This window comes from Monodon monoceros, unplaced genomic scaffold (assembly GCF_005190385.1).
Source record: "Monodon monoceros isolate NGI ecotype Baffin Bay Population unplaced genomic scaffold, NGI_Narwhal_1 Super_Scaffold_7, whole genome shotgun sequence".
Lineage (NCBI taxonomy): Eukaryota > Metazoa > Chordata > Mammalia > Artiodactyla > Monodontidae > Monodon > Monodon monoceros.
The window spans coordinates 97,469,621-97,487,801 of record NW_021703784.1 but is presented as its reverse complement, the minus strand read 5'-3'; the positions used below and the strand labels follow the sequence as shown (position 1 = coordinate 97,487,801).

The 18,181-nt window shown below is 49.6% G+C and overlaps 1 protein-coding gene across 1 annotated transcript; it reads right to left on the bottom strand.

The window, feature by feature from the left end:
- Positions 1 to 734: 734 nt before the first annotated feature.
- On the bottom strand, positions 735 to 9,398 carry PGA5 (pepsinogen 5, group I (pepsinogen A)). The gene is made up of 9 exons (XM_029207911.1): positions 9,343 to 9,398; positions 8,744 to 8,903; positions 6,678 to 6,795; positions 6,094 to 6,212; positions 5,195 to 5,394; positions 3,576 to 3,692; positions 2,279 to 2,423; positions 2,087 to 2,185; positions 735 to 998 (listed from the first exon to the last, which is right to left on the bottom strand). Exons 1-9 carry the CDS (start codon positions 9,396 to 9,398, stop codon positions 849 to 851), a joined length of 1,164 nt encoding a protein of 387 aa, XP_029063744.1. The 3' UTR covers positions 735 to 848.
- Positions 9,399 to 18,181: the final 8,783 nt, after the last annotated feature.

Below are 18,181 nucleotides of genomic sequence, written 5' to 3'. Positions count from 1 at the left end.
GAACATTTTGCTACCAAAACCCATTCTGAGAACTGCTGCTCTAGATATTTCCTGGCTACCTTTCTAGGGCAGGTTTGCTGATGGCGTGTCAGCTCCCTCTCTCAACCTCTCCTTGGGGAATGGAAAACCATCCTCTTTCAATCACCAATGGGGAAACGGATCAGCTTGGTGTCTTGCACCCAGAGTATGGAGGGGCTCCCAGGGGTTAGTCTGCATCAACCAGCTCATCCCAGAACAGCCTGGTAGGTTTTGGGGTGTCAGCTTCTCTCACCACTCTGGCCCATGTCTCACGGTCATTCCTACCCTGCCTGTCCTACTTAGGAAGTCACCCATCAGTGGGCACCTCTCCTTAATCTTTTTCCTTTTCTCCTTATCTCTTCTTGGCTTTGGGAAAAATAAGAAGTTACTCCCTCAACCAAGAACTCAGGTGCTCCCTTCTATGAGGAGGCAACGGGCCTGGCATTTCTGGTCCCCAACTCTTTATATGATGCTCCCAGCTGGCCCAACCGAGGCCCATTCATCTTCCCGGCTCTGTTACAAAGAGTGTGCTGCCACTGTCACTGTGTTTGGTGCTGTCCAAATGGATGTGGTCAGTTCTGTCCCCCTGCCCTGGCATTCTGACCCCAGTGATGTAAAGGGGAACACTGACAAAGAGACGCAACCTCATAAAGCATTTTCCAGGAGGTTATGATTTATTCTATGTTATTGGTGTGACAGGGAACAGGGCTAAGATTCCACCTCCACAATCCCAGAGGAAGAACAATCAGGAGAATTATCTACATCGAAGAACAAAGAGGGACAGAAACTAGGGCGGGATCTTGCTGGGAAGTGGCCGGAAAGACTCGGGCTCAGGCCACGGGAGCCAGGCCGACCTGGTTGTTGGCCCTGTCAAAGACAGTGTAGTACTGGCGGATGAAGATGTCACCCAAGATCCAGAGCTCTCCGGAGAAGGTGGGGATGTTCATGCCCTGGAATCCACTGATGCAGCCTCCCTGGTTCTGGAGGAAAGGAGAATGAAACTGGAGCTAGGACACAGACCCAGCAGTGACAGGCGCTGGGGTGTGAGCATCCAGGGCTGTGGTCCCCTGCCAGGTACGTGCAAGGAGGAGCCTCCTGGCTCTCCCTGGCCTGGCGTCTGCCTGTATAAGCGGCTTACTGCTCTCTTGGTTCCCAGGGATTACCAGACATTATCCAGTGTTTCCGGCGGATGCATACACCCTGACGTCAGCATCGCAGCTAAGGGCTTTAGGGAGAACTCAGCTGCCGGGAAGGATTTTGGAAGCCCTGGTGACGCAGCCTTTTCTCATTATTCTGATCCTGACCAGTGGCAAACCGGATCAGCTGTTAGTCCTTTTCATTCACTAAGTCACTGGGCCAGCAACCTTGGCTGTGTATTAGAATCACCTGTGGAGCTTTGACCCCCCCCCCCCCGGGCCCCACCTCCCACCATGGCTCAGGCCCCACTCCCTCCTAATTAATCAGCATCCCTGGGGGAGGGGCCTGGGCCTCCCTATTTCTTGCTGAATAACATCGACCCACTGGGCAAAACTAGTTTTCCATCCGGCATTGTAATCGAAGGCAGAATTTTCCTGTGGCTCATCTGCCTAAAGATTTTTATTTGGTAGAGGCAGTAGGAGCACCATAAGCCCTTACCCTATGGAAGCTGTGATTTCTATTTGCCCAACCCTTCATAGCTTTGATGTGGCCAATCTCGCGTGATTACCCTAACCACACCCTGAGCGTGGGGAAAGCTCTAGCTTTTAGATGAGGAAACTGAGGCTAAGGAAGGTTGTAACTTGCTCAGTATCTACGGGCTAGTAATTGAGACCCAGAGCTTGGACTCTGGTGTCCCACTAAAAATCCTCTTTTCACACCATCAGCCCTTGCCTTGCTTTTTCCCCTTGGGGGTGTTGCATCCCAATTCTCATTCATGCATTGATTTTTGAAGTGTTCTTTTTCTCCGGAGGCTGTCCAGAGCAGATGTTAGCTCCAGCTTGTGGAAGTGCACTTGCCCTTGTGCCAAGGGGGAGTATGTGGCCACGTTCTGTGCAGGCACATCTAGGTGGAAGGCTCAGAGCCCCCTTACCTGCAGGACGTAGGCCTTTGCGGGAACAGGGTACTGGACACCGTTGATTGTGAAGACGATGTCAGGAAGGCTGTCGATGGTGGAGCAGCTGATCACCATCTGGAAAGAGTGAGGATTAGAAAGGCTTTCATCCCTCCTGTGTGGCAGGTCCACTGTCTGGGTCTAGAACAGAGCGGTCAGCGCTGGACTTACGCTGCCATAGGAACCCTCGCTGGCTCCAATGTAGCTCTGGATGTTGGCAATGGCATTGGTCGGGCCGGCCAGCAGAGAGGTACCGGTGTCAACGATGGCCTGGCAGCCGAACATGCAAGCGATGGGCTCTCCAGACATGGTGATGCTGAGGTTGAGATGCAAGTCAGGGTCCCCGGAGCCCCCAGGGGGTACGTCTCCCAAGGAGGCACCAGGTGACCCTGGAGGGCCCCTCTTCCCCATCCATTGGCCGATGCATAAAATTTCAGCTTCTCTCATTCACACACTCATTCATTCTGTGCATTCATGTGTTCTACAAATATTTACTGAGTTCCTACTCTGTGTTAGGCACAGGAGATGCAAAGCCAAACAAGATGGGTGCACGGTATCTGACTGCAGGGAGCTTCCACTCTGGCTGGAAAGATAAGTTGAGCGGGCTGGGCAGAGCGTACAGCAAGGGAACGGGAACACAAGCCAGGGTGAGGGCGGCAGTGTGCAGCAACCCGGGAAGGCTTCTCAGGGAAGCAGATGCCCAGAGGTTGCTAGGGAGTGAGGAGCTGGAGGAGGGCGTCACAGGTAGAGGGGACACAGGGTGGGGAGTGATGGAGACACTGGAGTGATGGCCGGGTAAGTCCAGCCCTGACTGCCCTGTTCTAGACCCAAGGGGAGCAGGGGTGGGAGTTTGAGGAACTGATGGGATGTTAGCATGGCTGGGGCAGACGTAGGGTGACCAGCGTGTCCCAGTTTGCCTAGGACTGTCTTGGTTTTAGTACTGAAAGACCGGCATCCCAAGAGACTGCTCACTCCTGGGCAAACCTGGGCGATGGGTCACCCTAGGAGGCCAGCTGGGGGCAGAGCAGCCAGAGGGTGAGGCTGCCTGGGGGCAGACAGGATTTGAAGGGGAAAGTGGGAGGAAATGGTTTGAAACAACTTCTCTGCCGTTTTGCCCTGATCCTAGACCAAAAGTGACAGGTACCCTAAAGGCCGAGATGTATGGACAGGGGGGGTCCTCCCCTCTCCCCAGGGATGCTGGTAGATTGTCCTGCCTCCCTGCTCAGAAGGGGAGTGGCTGTCTCATCCTTGCAGAGTGTCTGGGGGTTCCTGACATCACTCTTCCTCCCGAGACGTGCCCTTGTCAGGGTCTCTCTGGCTCGGCCAACTTCCGCCTTCTCCTCCTGGAGCACGTTTCCCTGTGCCGCCTGTTCCAGGGGGATCCTGGAATTCTTAGTTAACTATGAGTCTGTAAAGAAATGGGGTCTGGGGCCCATGCCAGGATATCGCCCATCCATGGTGACCTCACCTGTCCACGGTGATCTGCCAATAACCCTCAAAAGAAACAGGCACCCAGTTCAGGCTTCCCGTGTAGTAAGAAGAATCGATGCCACCGAACTGCACCACGCTGCCGCTCTTATCATCTCTATGGAAAGTGGAGGGGGAAAGGCAGGAATTCAGTTGTTCACTCATTCATTCACTCATTCGACTGAACATATAAACTGTGGGCATTCTAAGAGCTACTCTTGATCGGACTCTTGCCGGTGCCAGGAGCCATGCAGAGTGTATGACCCACAGGGCTTCCTGTAATCCTTACACCAAGATCCATGCCATAGTCACTATTGTTATTATTATTTCTAGGGCACATTGCCCTAGGTCACACAGCCAGGGAGCCGCAAAACCAAGATTAGAACCCAGGTCTTTCTGGTTCCGAAGTGTTGTGTGGTTTCCACCAAATACTCTCTCTCATTGCTGTGGGGACCTCAAGAGAAATGAATGAATGACAGTGTCTGCTCTTAAGGCCTTGATAGAGCAGTCCATGGTTTGCCAACATCTGGAGGTGTTTTTGATTGCCATGATTGGGTGGGGGTCGGGGGAGCCCCTGGCGTCTAGTAGGTAGAGGCCGGGGAGGCTGCCAGACATCCCAGGACAGCCCCCAACAGCAAGGAGTCATCTGGTCCAAAAATGTCAATAGTGCTGAGATTGAGAAACTCTGTTCTAGTCGGCCCCACGTGAAATATCTAAGTGCCCATAAAAGCAGATTACGTTTAAGAGCTGAAACTTGAATATCAAGTGGCCGAGAGGAAAAAAGGATAAAAGGGCCCTCCCGCTGTAAACTGCAGGAGTCCTGGTTACTGGAATATTCATTGTCTAAATCTCTGCAGTTTTCGGTTAGATAGGGAAACAAATGTAGGTGACAATAAGAAATTAATCACTGAAGAACTGGACACGGACAGAACGTGACCCCAACTCACCTAACCCCACCCTGCCTTCCCTATAAACATCTGACAGCACCTGTGACACAAGGAGATGATAGCAGAACAGTCAATAACTAAAGGGAAGCACATCGATGGTGACAAATCGCTTCAAAAGAGAAGGACGTGAATGTCAGAGGAAAGTTGAGTGTCTTGGGAAAGCCGAGGACACACCCTCAGATATTCTGGCGTATAAACTTCTACTCAGCCAAAATCAAGACTTCGTTATGCCTTATTCTTAGAATTAACTCATAGTCACGCCTGGAACCTAGATTTTGTTAACTAATGAAAGAAACTTGCTTTCATCATTTAAAAGTTTCACTGTTCAAGATGTAAGTCCCAATCAAATCTGCTTTTCATTTTTTGCTATGGACTTTTGGCCCCAATTTTAAGTGGATTCACTTTAAACGGTGGTCATCAGGAGAGCAAATGGCTAATGAGATCTGACTTGTGTGAGGCAAGGTGACAAAGACTCTCGCTAGTAAAATAAGACGAATGAAGATGGTTCATCAGAGAGGAATTTGGCACCATTCTCTCCAAAGGTATACCTTAGAGAGCCTTAGTTAGACATTGACCTTTCCAATCCCCGGCTTGCCAAGACTCTCTCCAGCCCACCCAGCCTTCGACAGCCCCCTGCTGGACCAGGTGACCGCAACTTCCTTGCCTAACTTACTTGCTCAGGTAGACGGAGAAGAGGTCTTGGGAAACCAGACCCTGCTTCCACATGTTGTCAAAAACAGGGGTGGCCCCGGAGGAGGAGATGCTGGGGTAGGCCAGACCCAGGATGCCGTCGAAGGGAGCGTAGTACAGGAAGGAGCCGGGCTCTGTCTTACTCAGGCCAAAGATCTGGTTGGTGTCAGAGATGCCTGCAACCTGGGTGGGGAAACCAAGGTGTTCATAACCAGCTTGTGCTGACTGAGCACTGCGGGCTGCCAGCCCCGGGCCCAGAGCATCCCTGGTTCATTTCGTGTAGGACTTGGCTTCCGGGGCCTCAGGCTGGAAGGAGAGGAGAGGGATGATCCCCGGGAATGCTTGTTATTCCACTGGAGGTGACAGTCGAGGCTGATCTCCAGATGGGCACCGTCTGCAACTCGGTGTGAGAATTTGCTGCGGAACAGATGGTCACCGTGTGTTTGTGTTTCTGAGGATCGGGTGCAAAGCAGACCCCAGGCAAATCAGAGCCCTTGACCCCTGCTGTGCCCTGGAAAATGGGGGTGCTTGTGGAGATTTTGTGACTCGAGGGGGCTGTGGGTTGGGGGGAGGAGGAAGAAGAGGAGGTGCTAAAAGAGAACTGAGGCACTTTCTCCCTTCTCGCTGCCCCCTCCATAGCATTCAGCTTGGGTGACTCTGAGGGTGGCTTCTGGCTCCAGGCACCCACCCCCTTACCCCTGCTGCTCCTCCGCTAGAAACATCTGTGGTGTCTCTACCACTTTCCGCATGCCCCAATCAGGTTACTGTTGGGGTCACCGAGACCCGTATTGCTTGAATGAGCTGGTTCGGGGGGCCGTGTGCTGTCCCTGGAAGCTGGCCCCAGGGCCGGGCAGGATGAGGTGCTGGCCAGCGGGGGCTCACCTGGACTGTGTCGTATCCAAGGGTGCCTGTCATGCTGCCGGTGCCATAGGCAATGGAGACCGTCTCGCTGGTGCCCTTGAAGGTGGAGGACTTTTGAGGGTTGAAGCGGTTGTGGTTGGCTGTGAGGGCAAGAAGAGACATTGTCAAACTTCAAAAGCTGAGCCAGAGTCACGGGCTGGGGGCGTCTTCCTTGGTGGGTGCCTTGGTTCTGGGCGGGGCTTTGGAGGAGAAAGTTAACTCATCTGGCTAACCACCTCACTGACTGAAGGCCCTCCTGAGGACCCCCCAGGTTAACGCCGAGTGGAGCAGGCCCACAGCTGCCCATGGTGACGTGCAGCTTCACACTCTCTCTGCCATTGGACTGAAATTTCTGCGGGCTGGAACCACGTGTGATTCACCCCTTCACCTCCGAGGGCACCTAAGCCTAGTGCTTGGCACATAGTAAGCGCTCAGTGAATGCCTGTTGAGTGGATCCCTGAGTGACTCCAGCAGGCTTGAAATCGGACCTATCTGAGGCCCCTGAGTGTTCAGGGCTCCTAGGTGACTTGGTGCTGGGGGCCCAGAGAGGGCAGGGGAGCACTCACTGCAGGCAACACTGGAGCAGTAGACGGAGGGCACCCACAGGTTGGAGGAGCCAGTGTCAAAGATGACGGTGAAGTCCTGGGCGGGGGTTCCAATGCTGATGGTGCCGAAGTACTCCATCTGCCAGGGTGGGGACAGCATAGCTCAGTCACGGGGGACTCCGCAGCCTGGCCTCCCCGGGGACTGTCTCTGGGTCATCTCGGCCCCCTCCCGCCTTCCCCTTCACTGGCCTCCTTGCCTTTGTCTCTCTCTCCAGTGTATCCATCCTTTAAGGCCCTGCCTGGTCTCCCCTGCTCCTTGAAGTCTTCCCCTATTGCTCTCCTGTCACCCACTGACTATTCTCTCCCAAGCCTCGTTAACGCCCAATAATAATGTGCTGTCCCCTCTTGCCTCGAGTGTCTTAGTCTTGCCATCCTAGAGAATGTACACTCTCGGACGGGAGTGGAACCTGACAGCACCCAGCCGAGTAAATGCTTAAGCGCTTTTTCGTTAAGTTGTTGAAGGGGAGATAAACAAGTCACCCACCTAAAGGCGGAGACCCCTTGAGATATCTTATTCCTAAATCTAGGTGCGTGCAATGGGTTTCAAGAAAGGGTGTCCTCAGGCTTTTTACTCTTAGGGCCAGCAGTTTCTCCCTTGCCAGCTCTGTCCCAGCCACGCTGATGTGGCTCTTTGATGACCAGCTCATTCCCATCCCAGGGCCTTTGCACTTGCTATTCCTTGTGCTAGGAAAATGTTTATTCTAGATCTTCTCATCAGTCCTTCCGTGCTCTAGTCAAATGTCACCTGCACCAAGAGGCCCTCCCCGACTACTATGTCTAAATTCGCCCCTGTCCCCTTCTTCTTCTTCCCCTTACTCTAATTAATTAATTTTTCTTTGTGGCATTTGTCATTACCTGGAATTATCTTACATTCTTATTTGTTTGTCTCTTATTTGTCCTCTAGAATATAAGCTCCAGGATCTTTGCTCAGTCACCATTGTTTCCCCAGCTTCTGGCAGAGAGCCTCTGACACAGGGTAGGCACTTCATAAATATTTGTTAAGTGAACAAAGGGGCTAACTTTATCAAGCTTTGAACAAGCTCTTACCAAGGGCCAGGCCCTGTGCTAAGCACTCCACAAACAAACAAATAAACAAAAAAACCCCACACCTACATTATTGCATGAATTACTTGAAACAAGCCTCTGACGGTAGATAGTAATGGTTCTGTCTTACAGGCGAGGAAGCTGAGTCTCACTCAGAGAATTTAAGTGACTTGCCCAAGGTCCCATGGCTCAGAAGCTTTAGACCCTAGATTTGCTCCAGGTCTGGCAAATCTCACAGGCTAAGCTCTTAATGAGAGGCAGTGTTGCTTCCTAACCTTGGCCTCCACACAGGGGACACACTCTCTACTGAAGGGATTTGCGTCCCAAACAGAAGAGTCAAAGGGATGGTCCTGAAATTCCCTAGTTAAAATGATGCGGTGGCAATTAGGCTGCAGACCCTTATCCCAGACTCTGGTCTGGCTCCACCCACTGACCCCCGCAGACCTCGCTTTGAAAATGGACACTGGCTTCCTTTCCTCAAATACACTCTGCTCCCCAGCGTCACAGGGTCTAGTGCAAGTTGTCCCACTCTCTGGGACCCTCTCCTGTCCTCTTGGAACCCCCGCTGTCTCTTCATCGCTCCAGAGAGGTGTCCCTGCCCACCACCTGCAACACACTCAGTGTGTCACGTTCACTGCATGGCCTCAGCCTGGTTATACTTGTTATGTTTTGTGAGGCTCTCCTACTAGATTGTGGGCTCCCTGAGGTTCATTCACTGCTGCTTCTCTGGGCCCAGCACAGTGCCTGACACACAGAAGGTGCTCCATGCATGTAAGCACTGGATGAATGAATGAACGAGAGCAACAACTCTGACTGTGAGTTTTCCTGCCCTCCCTGGGCCTCTGAGATCCAGGGAGCAGATCCCTGGCTTACTGCTGCCTGGGGGTTTGGAGCGCTGGCCCATCTTCCCAGACCCCTGGGACCCCCTTCTCTCCACTGGACCAAGTCCTTGGAGCTGACCCACTGCCTGCCCACACACTCACATCCAGGAAGTTCTGAAGGGGCTCGTCGGACATCAAGGTGGTGGCCTCCGAGGGAAAGTACTTGCTGCCTATGTTGTACTGGTGATTCTGCAGAAAGTCCTTCAGCTTGCCATTCTCGATCAGTTTCTGCCTCAAGGACTTCTTTTTGGTGAGCGGGACCCTGTGGCGGAGCATTTGCAAACAGATGGTTTGGAGGAAGAAGAGTAATTAGCCAAGGGGCCTGCACATGGGGTGCCGTGGAAGGCCTGGAAGGAAAAGAAAGCTGGCTCAAGAGCGGAAGAAGGAAGTCGAGAGGGGAGTTGCTCCCATTTGGGGCACAGGAATGCAGAGAGGGTACGTGGTTGCCCAAAGTCACCCGGCCCAGTGCTGGAGCTGCGGACCCAGCCCGGGCTGGACTGGAGGGTCTGGGCTGTTGACCACGTCTGCCGTGCTGTGTCCCCAGATGAGCAGAGAAAGGAGGCTTGGGACGGTTGAAGAGAGAGGAGGAAGGGAAGAGGGAAGAGGAGAAATACGGGAGGAAAGAAAGGCAGTGGGAAGGGCAGCAAAGGGAAATAGCCCCTGGGAAGCTGCTCTTCGTGCAGAGCGTCCCCCAGACTCACTTGTAGGAGGTGCACTCGGAGAGCGCTATCAAGGTAAGGAGAAGCAGCCACTTCATGGTTCTTCCTGGCTCCCAAGACTCCAGAGGTGGGAAGATGGGAAACGATACAGCAGCAGGAAGGAGCTGCTCCTTATATGCAGCCCAAGTCCTCAGGTATGGCCTTATCAACCGCTAAACGTCACTCTTTACCCTCGCCCCAAACAGAAAGCTTCCTGATAAGATTGTCCCTGCCCTGAGCCACGTCCTGGGAAGTTTCCAGTTGAGTAGCTTTCCACTGTAACCACATCCTGGGTTGGGATGGCCCTGCAGAGAGCAAGCAGCGAGGTGGTGGCTTATTTCTTAAATAATAGAATGCATCCAAACTTGACAAGTTGAATATTTTGACGAAATTTGTCCAAAGTGCACTTAACATTGAACACATGTCAAAGGAGCTCCAGGCACCCCGATTTGTCCTGATGGGACAGACAGCTGGGATTCTCGGAGAGCAGCAGTCCTTTCAGTGATAGGCTGTGTCCCTGGAGCTGCTTTCCTCAAGCACGTACATAGGTCCGTAGTTTGGGACTCAGGACACATTTCCCCATGGAAATGTCGTTATATGGGGTTGCTGGATGTCTAACTAGCCTATGGGCCTTATTTTGCTCTTGCTTCTCATGGCTATTGGGCTGAGTCTTGGGAAAGTGGTGTGTACAGTACAGAGGAAGGGGATGGAGTGGAAGAATGCTTCTTTTCCTGGAGGAAGCAAACTTGAAACAGGCCGAGCTCGTCTTTGGAATCTGTGCCCCTCACTTTCTGCGCCCCCTTTCTTCCTACTGCTCCTCTCCTACCCTCTCAGTTACTCAAAGCCTCCACCTTTGAGACCCCATCTGGGTCTGACTCCCAGGTGCCCCGTGCTTAAAACTTGGCTGAATCAGCTGCAGTGAGCAAAGCAATCTGGGAAAATTCATACTAGGGTGTGAATGACTTAGAAAAGTTCTCTCTCTCTCTCTCTCTCTCTCTCTCTTTTTTTTTGGCTGTGCCACATGGCATGTGGGATCTTAGTTCCCTGACCAGGGATCGAACTCATGCCCCCTGCTTTCCAACCCAATGGATTCTTCCCTTTGTGGGGTTTATTCAGTGGACAAAGTGGAGTGAGAATTTCTATTCAGGAATTGTGGCAGAGGCGGGTATGCAGGAGGGAGGTCGCCAGTAGGTGGCGAGACCTGTCTGTGGAGTTTGTTCTGAGATCATATTCCCTGGGCCACCCCTGGTTTTTCCAACATTGGGAGACACAGATTCTATAAAAGCTCGAAATTTCCCCCAGTGCTTCTGGATGAGTACGGAGGGGTGGGGAGTGTGGATCAAGTTTGGGACCACTGGTGTTTAGTACAAAGCATATTTGCATTTCGAACTCACCCGTTAAGACACCTTTGTGCCCCAAATGCGGATCCTTGATCCGTGTTTTCCATTTTCACATCTTTTGATGCCTGCTTTCTCTCTGCTCTCTTTTCCTCCCCCTCGAGCATTTCTCCTTTGATCTACGCTATTTGGGCGGATCTCAGCCCTTCTGTGGAGGAGCTGATGGTCCTAAAGATGCCTGCCTAGGTCTTGGGAGCAGCAGATGGAAAGCCTGGTTCAAGGGTCCCTCCTGGAGGGTGAAGGGAGGGGCATGTGCTGGGGGCTCTCTGGGGCCTTCAAAGGTACATGGTGTCTCACGCTGGGCATTGGGTACATGGGTGCTCATCATGATTCTTTACATTTTATATATATGTTATGCATATATGAAATTGTTCATGATACTTTAAAAAAAAATAAAGGAGGATCTGCATACTTTCCAACTTAGAAATGGAGGCAACTGAGGTCGGGTGGAGTAGGGTGAGGCAAGGAACCCTCAGGATTGAGATGTGGGGCATGAACCATGAAGAACATTACGTGTGTTTTATTCATCTCTCATCTCCCTCAGCAAGTTATATGGTGCGTCAAGTGTTCAACATAGCATTTTAATTAATCCCCTGTGAACTCGGCTTCGTTAAGAGCAATTTGGGAACAGTGCTCAGAAGAGGGTCATGATTTTGTAATTGGCGGTTCCTGCCGTTTGCCAGCCGTTGCGGTAACTGACACAGAGCAACATCGTTCACGTGTTTCTCTTCCCTGGCAGTGAGGGGAGACAGGGGAGCTTAGATTCACTGACCACTACTCTTAGCTCATTGTGATAAGTGACGTTATTATCCCCATTTTACAGATGAGGAAACTGAGGGCCAGAGAAGTTGCACCACTTGCCTGAGGTGACATAGGTAAGAAGTGGTTGAACGGGGGCTTGAATCCGGGTCTCTGTCACTCCCTGTGCCTGCTCCCTTATGTACCCATGGACTGAGATGTACTGGAGGCTGTGGAAGAATCTCAGGAAGAGCCTTGGCTCCAGGTTCTGGGTTTGAAGCCCAGCGCTGCCTCTGAATAGCTGCAAGACCCGGGACTGGGGATCCAATCTCTGAGAGACTCAGTTTTCTCATCAGTAAAAGGGAGATAAATAGTACCATCAATTCCATGGAATTGTGAGGATTAAACACAGAGCGCTCACCAGCCACACACATGCAGCGGCTAAAATGAAGAGTGCTGAAGGGCACTGGGCAAGTAGAGCTTTTCTCTACTGCAGGTGGAAAGGCGAGGTGGTGCGGCCACTTTGGAGAACAGTGTAGCAGTTTCTTTTTTAAAATATTTTTATTTTTTATGGGGCTTCCCTGGTGGCGCAGTGGTTGAGAGTCCGCCTGCCGTTGCAGGGGACGCGGGTTCGTGCCCCGGTCCGGGAAGACCCCACATGCCATGGAGCTGCTGGGCCCGTGAGCCATGGCCGCTGAGCCTGCGCGTCCGGAGCCTGTGCTCCACAACGGGAGAGGCCACAGCGGTGAAAGGCCCGTGTACTGCAAAAAAAAAAAAAAAAAAATATATATATATATATATTAAATGTTTTATTTATTTTAAAAATTATTTTCTTTTTAGCGGTTTCTTATAAAGTCAACATGTACCTACCATTTGGCCCAGAAACTCCCCCTTCTTGGTATTTACTGAAAAGAAATGAAAAACATATGTCCCCACAAAGACCTGGACCCAAATGTTTATAACAGCTTTTTTCATAATTGCCCCAAACTGGAAACAACTTGATGTCCTTCAGCTGGTCCCTGGATAGGTGAGCAGTGTATGGCCAACGATGGAGGACCGTCAGCCATAGAAACAGATGAACTACGGGATGAATCTCATGGGTGTTATGCTGAGTGAAAGAGGCCAGACGCAAAGGCTACATTTGTAGGATTCTATTTATATGCCATTCTGGAAAAGGCAAAATAATGGGAACAAAAAACAGGTCAGTGGTTTCTAGGGGCTGGGGTCAGAGTAGGAGACTGACTACAAGGGGGGATGGGGGAACTTTGTCGGGGGATAAAAATAGTCTATCTCTAGATTGAACACCTGAAGAGGTAAATTTCACTCGGTGACAATAGCCCAGACACACCTGACTTTACAGCAGGTGAAGTGCTCAGCCACTGATGGCCACACAGTGTCCTAGGCTCTGCCCAAGGCTGTGGAGGCCTTGGAGGGGACACACTGGATTCATTTCAAGTAAAATGATGTAATCCGACTAAAGAAAACGAAAAAGAAAAGAACAACCAGTCATCATCCCTGCTTCCATTTTGGTCCTTTGAACCATGAGTAAAATCTGTCCACGCTCCGTGTCTTATGGCAGGGGTGACAAGGTTGGCAGGCTGAGGCGAAGCTCCAAGGAGCTGGGTGGGGACTGTGAATATTTCTCAGACCCCTGGTTGCTGGGCCATCCAGAAGGGCTCTTTCATTCTATCCAGGTGGTAAGGGTGGGGTGACCAGAGTCCATCTAGGAGGGATGCTCCCCTGGGCTTCCTGGAGCTGGCTTGCAGTGCTTGGAGCCCAAGATTAGGCAACAGTTTGTGGGGAACTGCTTGTCTGTGAGACCCACATGGGAATTTTGGATAGAGGAGAAATACATTTGGGAAGCAGACTCCCAAGCAGACTCCTCAGGCAGTAACCTGCAGGACCCATGCACACGTTCATTCAACACGTGTTTATTTTGTACCTGCTCTGTTCTGGGTATGCATGTTCTGGTTGCTGGGGGTGCATCCACGAGGAAGATGGAACTAGGCCATGCCTTCGAGGAGTTTGAGGTCAGGTCAGGAGAGGACAGAGGGGGAGGCCCCTTTCCTTTCCACCTGGAGAGGCCTTTGGATTGCACTAATGGGACTGGTGAAGATACTGAAGTTTGGGGAAAACTTCATAAGTGGGAGGCTGACATGCTTGATGTCACCAATTCCCAATATATGGTAGACTCTATGATGGCCCCCAATTATCCTCACCTCCTGGTATTCATGCGTCTTGTAATCCCCTCCCCTTGAACGTACGTAAGACCTATGACTTGCTTCTCATCAATAAGATATGGCAAAGTGGATGGGGTGTCACTTTTGTGATTACATTATGTGAGATTGTTACTTGGGTCTTGCCAGCAGACTCTCTGTGTAGACTTTCTCCCTTGCTGGCTCTGAATAAGCAAGCTGCCCCATGAGGAGGCCCGCATGGCAAGGAACGGAGGGTGACCTCCAGCCTCCAGCCAGCAAGGAACTGACGGCCCCAGTCTGACAACCCCCAAGAAACTGAATCTTGCCAATGACCCTGTGAGCCTAGAAGATGCCCTTCTCCATTCGAGCTTCAGATGATACCACATCCCTGGCTGACACCTTGACTGCAGCCTTATCAGAGGCCCTGAAACCGAGGACCCAGCCAAACAAGGCCTGGATTCCTGACTCACAAAGACACTGAGATAATAAATGTGAGTTGGATTCCTGACCCACAAAAATGCTGAGATAATAAATGTGAGGTGTTTTAAGTTTGTGTTAATTTGTCACCAGCAATGGAAAGCTAACACAGGGCTAGAAACCTCCTAGAAAATTCCACAAAGGTCCACCTGGCTGCCTCATGCTTTTCTCCATTTGGGGGCCATTTCAGTGTTCTGCAAGGTGGTTTTCTGCTCAGGCAATACAAGTGACCTGAGAAGGAGGGCGTGGACATCATTGGTCTGCTTATCTGCAAACCCCCATCAGTACAACCAGGACTGCATTTCTGTGGCTCTTCATGCTTTTCTGAGTGCTTTGAGATACATGCTCTTTTGAAAGCGTATTATTCCTGCATTATCCCCATTGACACAGTTCAGAAGAGTTAAGTGATCAGTGCAGGTTCACATAGCTAAGTAGTGACACAGGCAGGACTAGAACCCGGGTCTTAGAAGGCTCTGGTCTTGGGAGGCTCTTGTCCCGGGCCGGGCTCTGTAGCCACACACATCCACCTGGTTTCTGTCCATTGGTTAGAGTGTACAGTGGACATTCCGTGATGGCTGCCACCCATCACAGCCCAGGGGCACTCAGAGAAGCCATTCTATCCAGTCCCCAGAGGAACTCTTGGGAGGGAAGGTGGAATCCTGACTCTAGGACTGAGCATTCTTCATGAAGTCTGATGTCGGCCAGGGCTGATCCGTGACTGCCAGCAGGGAAACCACGTAATCTCATTGTGCCAGACTGGCTTGGCAGAAAGATTAGATAGCAACATTTACTTTGCCATTAGCCTTACCTGACCCTTGGCTTTGAGGGGCCTTGGGAACTGCACTGCTAATGCATGGTACCCCCTGCCAAGGGCACAGGTGTTCAGAAATGTTCCGTGAACATATCAAATCAAGCAATGGAAGGAAATCTAAAGGAGTGAATTATGGCAAGCCCCGCATGGAATATTAAGCATGGTAAGTGTTACTGAGCGGGTCTGAGAGGCCTTGGGATGGCTGGTCCCCTGGGATCTTTCAGTCAGGGTCTCACCCCAGGCACGTGGTCATCCAACAATACAGAGAACATTTTTCCACTCCCCAGTCCCAGATCTGTGGAGTTTCTCCAGGTTTTCAAAATGAAAATTTTAATTAAGAACATTTTGGGGCCCAGTTATTGCAAATAATGTATGTTCATTGCAGACATTTATAGGTTAATAAAAACTTTTCAAATGACTCAACTCCACTACCCAGAGCTATCCACCATTAATGTTGTAAATGAATATATTTACTTACCTGCAGAAATGAGGCCATACAATACCGTACACATGGTTTTACAACCTGATATTTGTTTATTTATATTCCAGTTTTATTGAGATGTAATTGACATACAGCCCTGTGTAAGTGTAAGGTGTACAGCATAATGATTTGACTTACATACATCACGAAATGATGACCACGATAAGCTTGGCGAACATCCATTTTCTCATGTAGATAGAAAATTCAAGAAATAGAAAAAAATTAGTTTTCTTGTGATGAGAACTCTTGGGATTTACTCTGTTAACAGCTTTCATGTATAACATACAGCAGTGCTAATTAAACTTATCAAGTTGTACATTACATCCTTAGTACTTATTTATCTTATAACTGGAAGTTTGTACCTTTTGAGGGCCTTCATCCAAGTCTCCCTTCCCCTAATCCCACCTCTGATAACCACAAATCTGATCTCTTTTTCTATGGGTTTGTGTCTTTGTTTTTGAGGTATAATTGATCTACAGCACTATGTTATTTCCTGTTACACAGGGTGCTTTGGTATTTCTATACATTTCAAAATGATCAGCGCAGTAAGTCTGGTTACAACATGTCACCATACAAATATATTATATAATTATTGACTGTATTTCCCACACTGTACATTTCACACCTGTGACTCATTTATTTTGTAACTGGAAGCTTGTACCTGTTAATCTCTTTCACCTGTATCTTTCCTTCTCCCACCCTGCTCCTGTCTGGTGACTACCTGTTTGTTCTCTGTATCTATGACTCTACTTCTGTTTTGTTATGTTTGTTCATTTGTTTCATTTTTTAGATTCCACATATAAATGAAATCATACAATATTTGTCTGTCTCTGTTTCACTTATTTCACTAAGTATAATACCCTCTAGGTCTGTCCATGTTGTTGCAAATGGCAAGATTTCCTTCTTTTTTATAGTGGAGTAACATTCCATTGTATGGGTGTGTGTATATATATATTGCAAATATATATACGTCACATCTTCTTTATCCATTCATCTACTGATGGTCCCTTAGATTGCTTCCATATCTTGGTGATTGTAAATAATGCTGAAGTGAACATAGGGGTGCATATATTTACTAATTTCTTAAGTTCAAATGCATTTTAACAACCATGCATTTTACTCCCCGCCACGTGTCTACGGTTTTTGACATCATACTTTACATCTTTTTGTTTTGTGTATCCCTTAATTACTTATTGCAGCTATAGATGGTTTTATTACTTTTGTCTTTTAACCTTCCTACTAGTTTTAAATGTGATTGATTTACTACCTTTACTGTATAAATGCCTTTACCAATGAGATTTTTCCTTGTGTAATTTTCAGGTTTCTAGTTGTGGCCTTTTCTTTTTCGCTTAGAGAAGTCCCTTTAGCATTTCTTGTAAAGCTGGTTTGGTGGTGCTGAACTCTCTTAGCTCTTGCTTGTCCGTAAAACTTTTGATCTCCCCATCAAATCTGAATGAAAGCCTCGCCAAGTAGAGTATTCTTGGTTGTAGGTTTTCCCCTTCCATCACTTTAAATATATCATACCACTCCCTTCTGCTGCAGAGTTTCTGCTGAAATCTCAGTTGATAGCCTTATGGGAGTTCCCTTGTATGTTAAGTTGTTGCTTTTCCTTTGCTGCTTTTAATGTTCTCTCTTTATCTTCAATCTTTGACATTTTAATTACAGTGTGTATTGGTGTGGTCCTCTTTGGGCTGATTCTGTTTGAGACTCTCTGTGCTTCCTGGACTTGGATGACTGTTCCCTTTGCCAGGTTAAGGAAGTTTTCAGCTATTATGCCTTTTTTTTTTTTTTTTTTTGTCTGTGTTGGGTCTTCAGAGCTGTGCACAGGCTTCCTCTAGTTGCAGCAAGCGGAGGCTACTCTTCGTTGTGGTGTGTGGGCTTTTCATTGCTGTGGCTTCTCTTGTTGCGGAGCATGGGTTCTAAGCGCACAGGCTTCAGTAGTTGCAGCACACAGGCTCAGTAGTTCCAGCATGTGGGCCCTAGAGTGCACAGGCTTCAGTAGTTGTGGTGTATGGGGTCAGTTGTCATGGCACGCGGGCTCTAGGGCACGCAAGCTTCAGTAGCTGTGGCGCACGGGCTCAGTAGTTGTGGCACACAGGCTTAATTGCTCCGCATGTGGTATCTTCCAGAACCAGGGATCAAACCGGTGTCCCCTGCATTGGCAGGCAGATTATTGACCACTACCCACCAGGGAAGTCCCTATTATGTCTTTAAATATGTTCTCTGCCCCTTTCTCTCTCTCTTCTCCTTCTGGGACCCCTATAATGGGAATATTAGTGTGCTTGATATTGTCCCTTTAACTCTCCTTATTTATTTAAAATTTTTTATTATTTATTTATTTATTTATTTATTTTTGGCTGCGTTGGGTCTTCGTTGCTGCATGGGGGCTTTCTCTAGTTGTGGCGAGCAGGGGCTACTCTTTGTTGTGGTGTGTGGGCTTCTCACTGCGGTGGCTTCTCTTGTTGCGGAGCACGGGCTCTAGGTGCGTGGGCTTAGTTGCTCTGCGGCACGTGGGATCTTCCCAGACCAGGGCTTGAACCCGTGTGCCCTGCATTGGCAGGCGGATTCTTAACCACTGCACCCCAGGGAAGTCCCTCCTCATTTCTTTTCATTCTTTTTTTCTGTTAAGCTTCCGTGATTTCCACTACTCTGTCTTCCAGCTCACTGATCTGCTCCTCTGTATCATTTACTGTTGATTCCTTCTCGTGTATTTTTCATTTCAGTTATTGAATTCTTCATC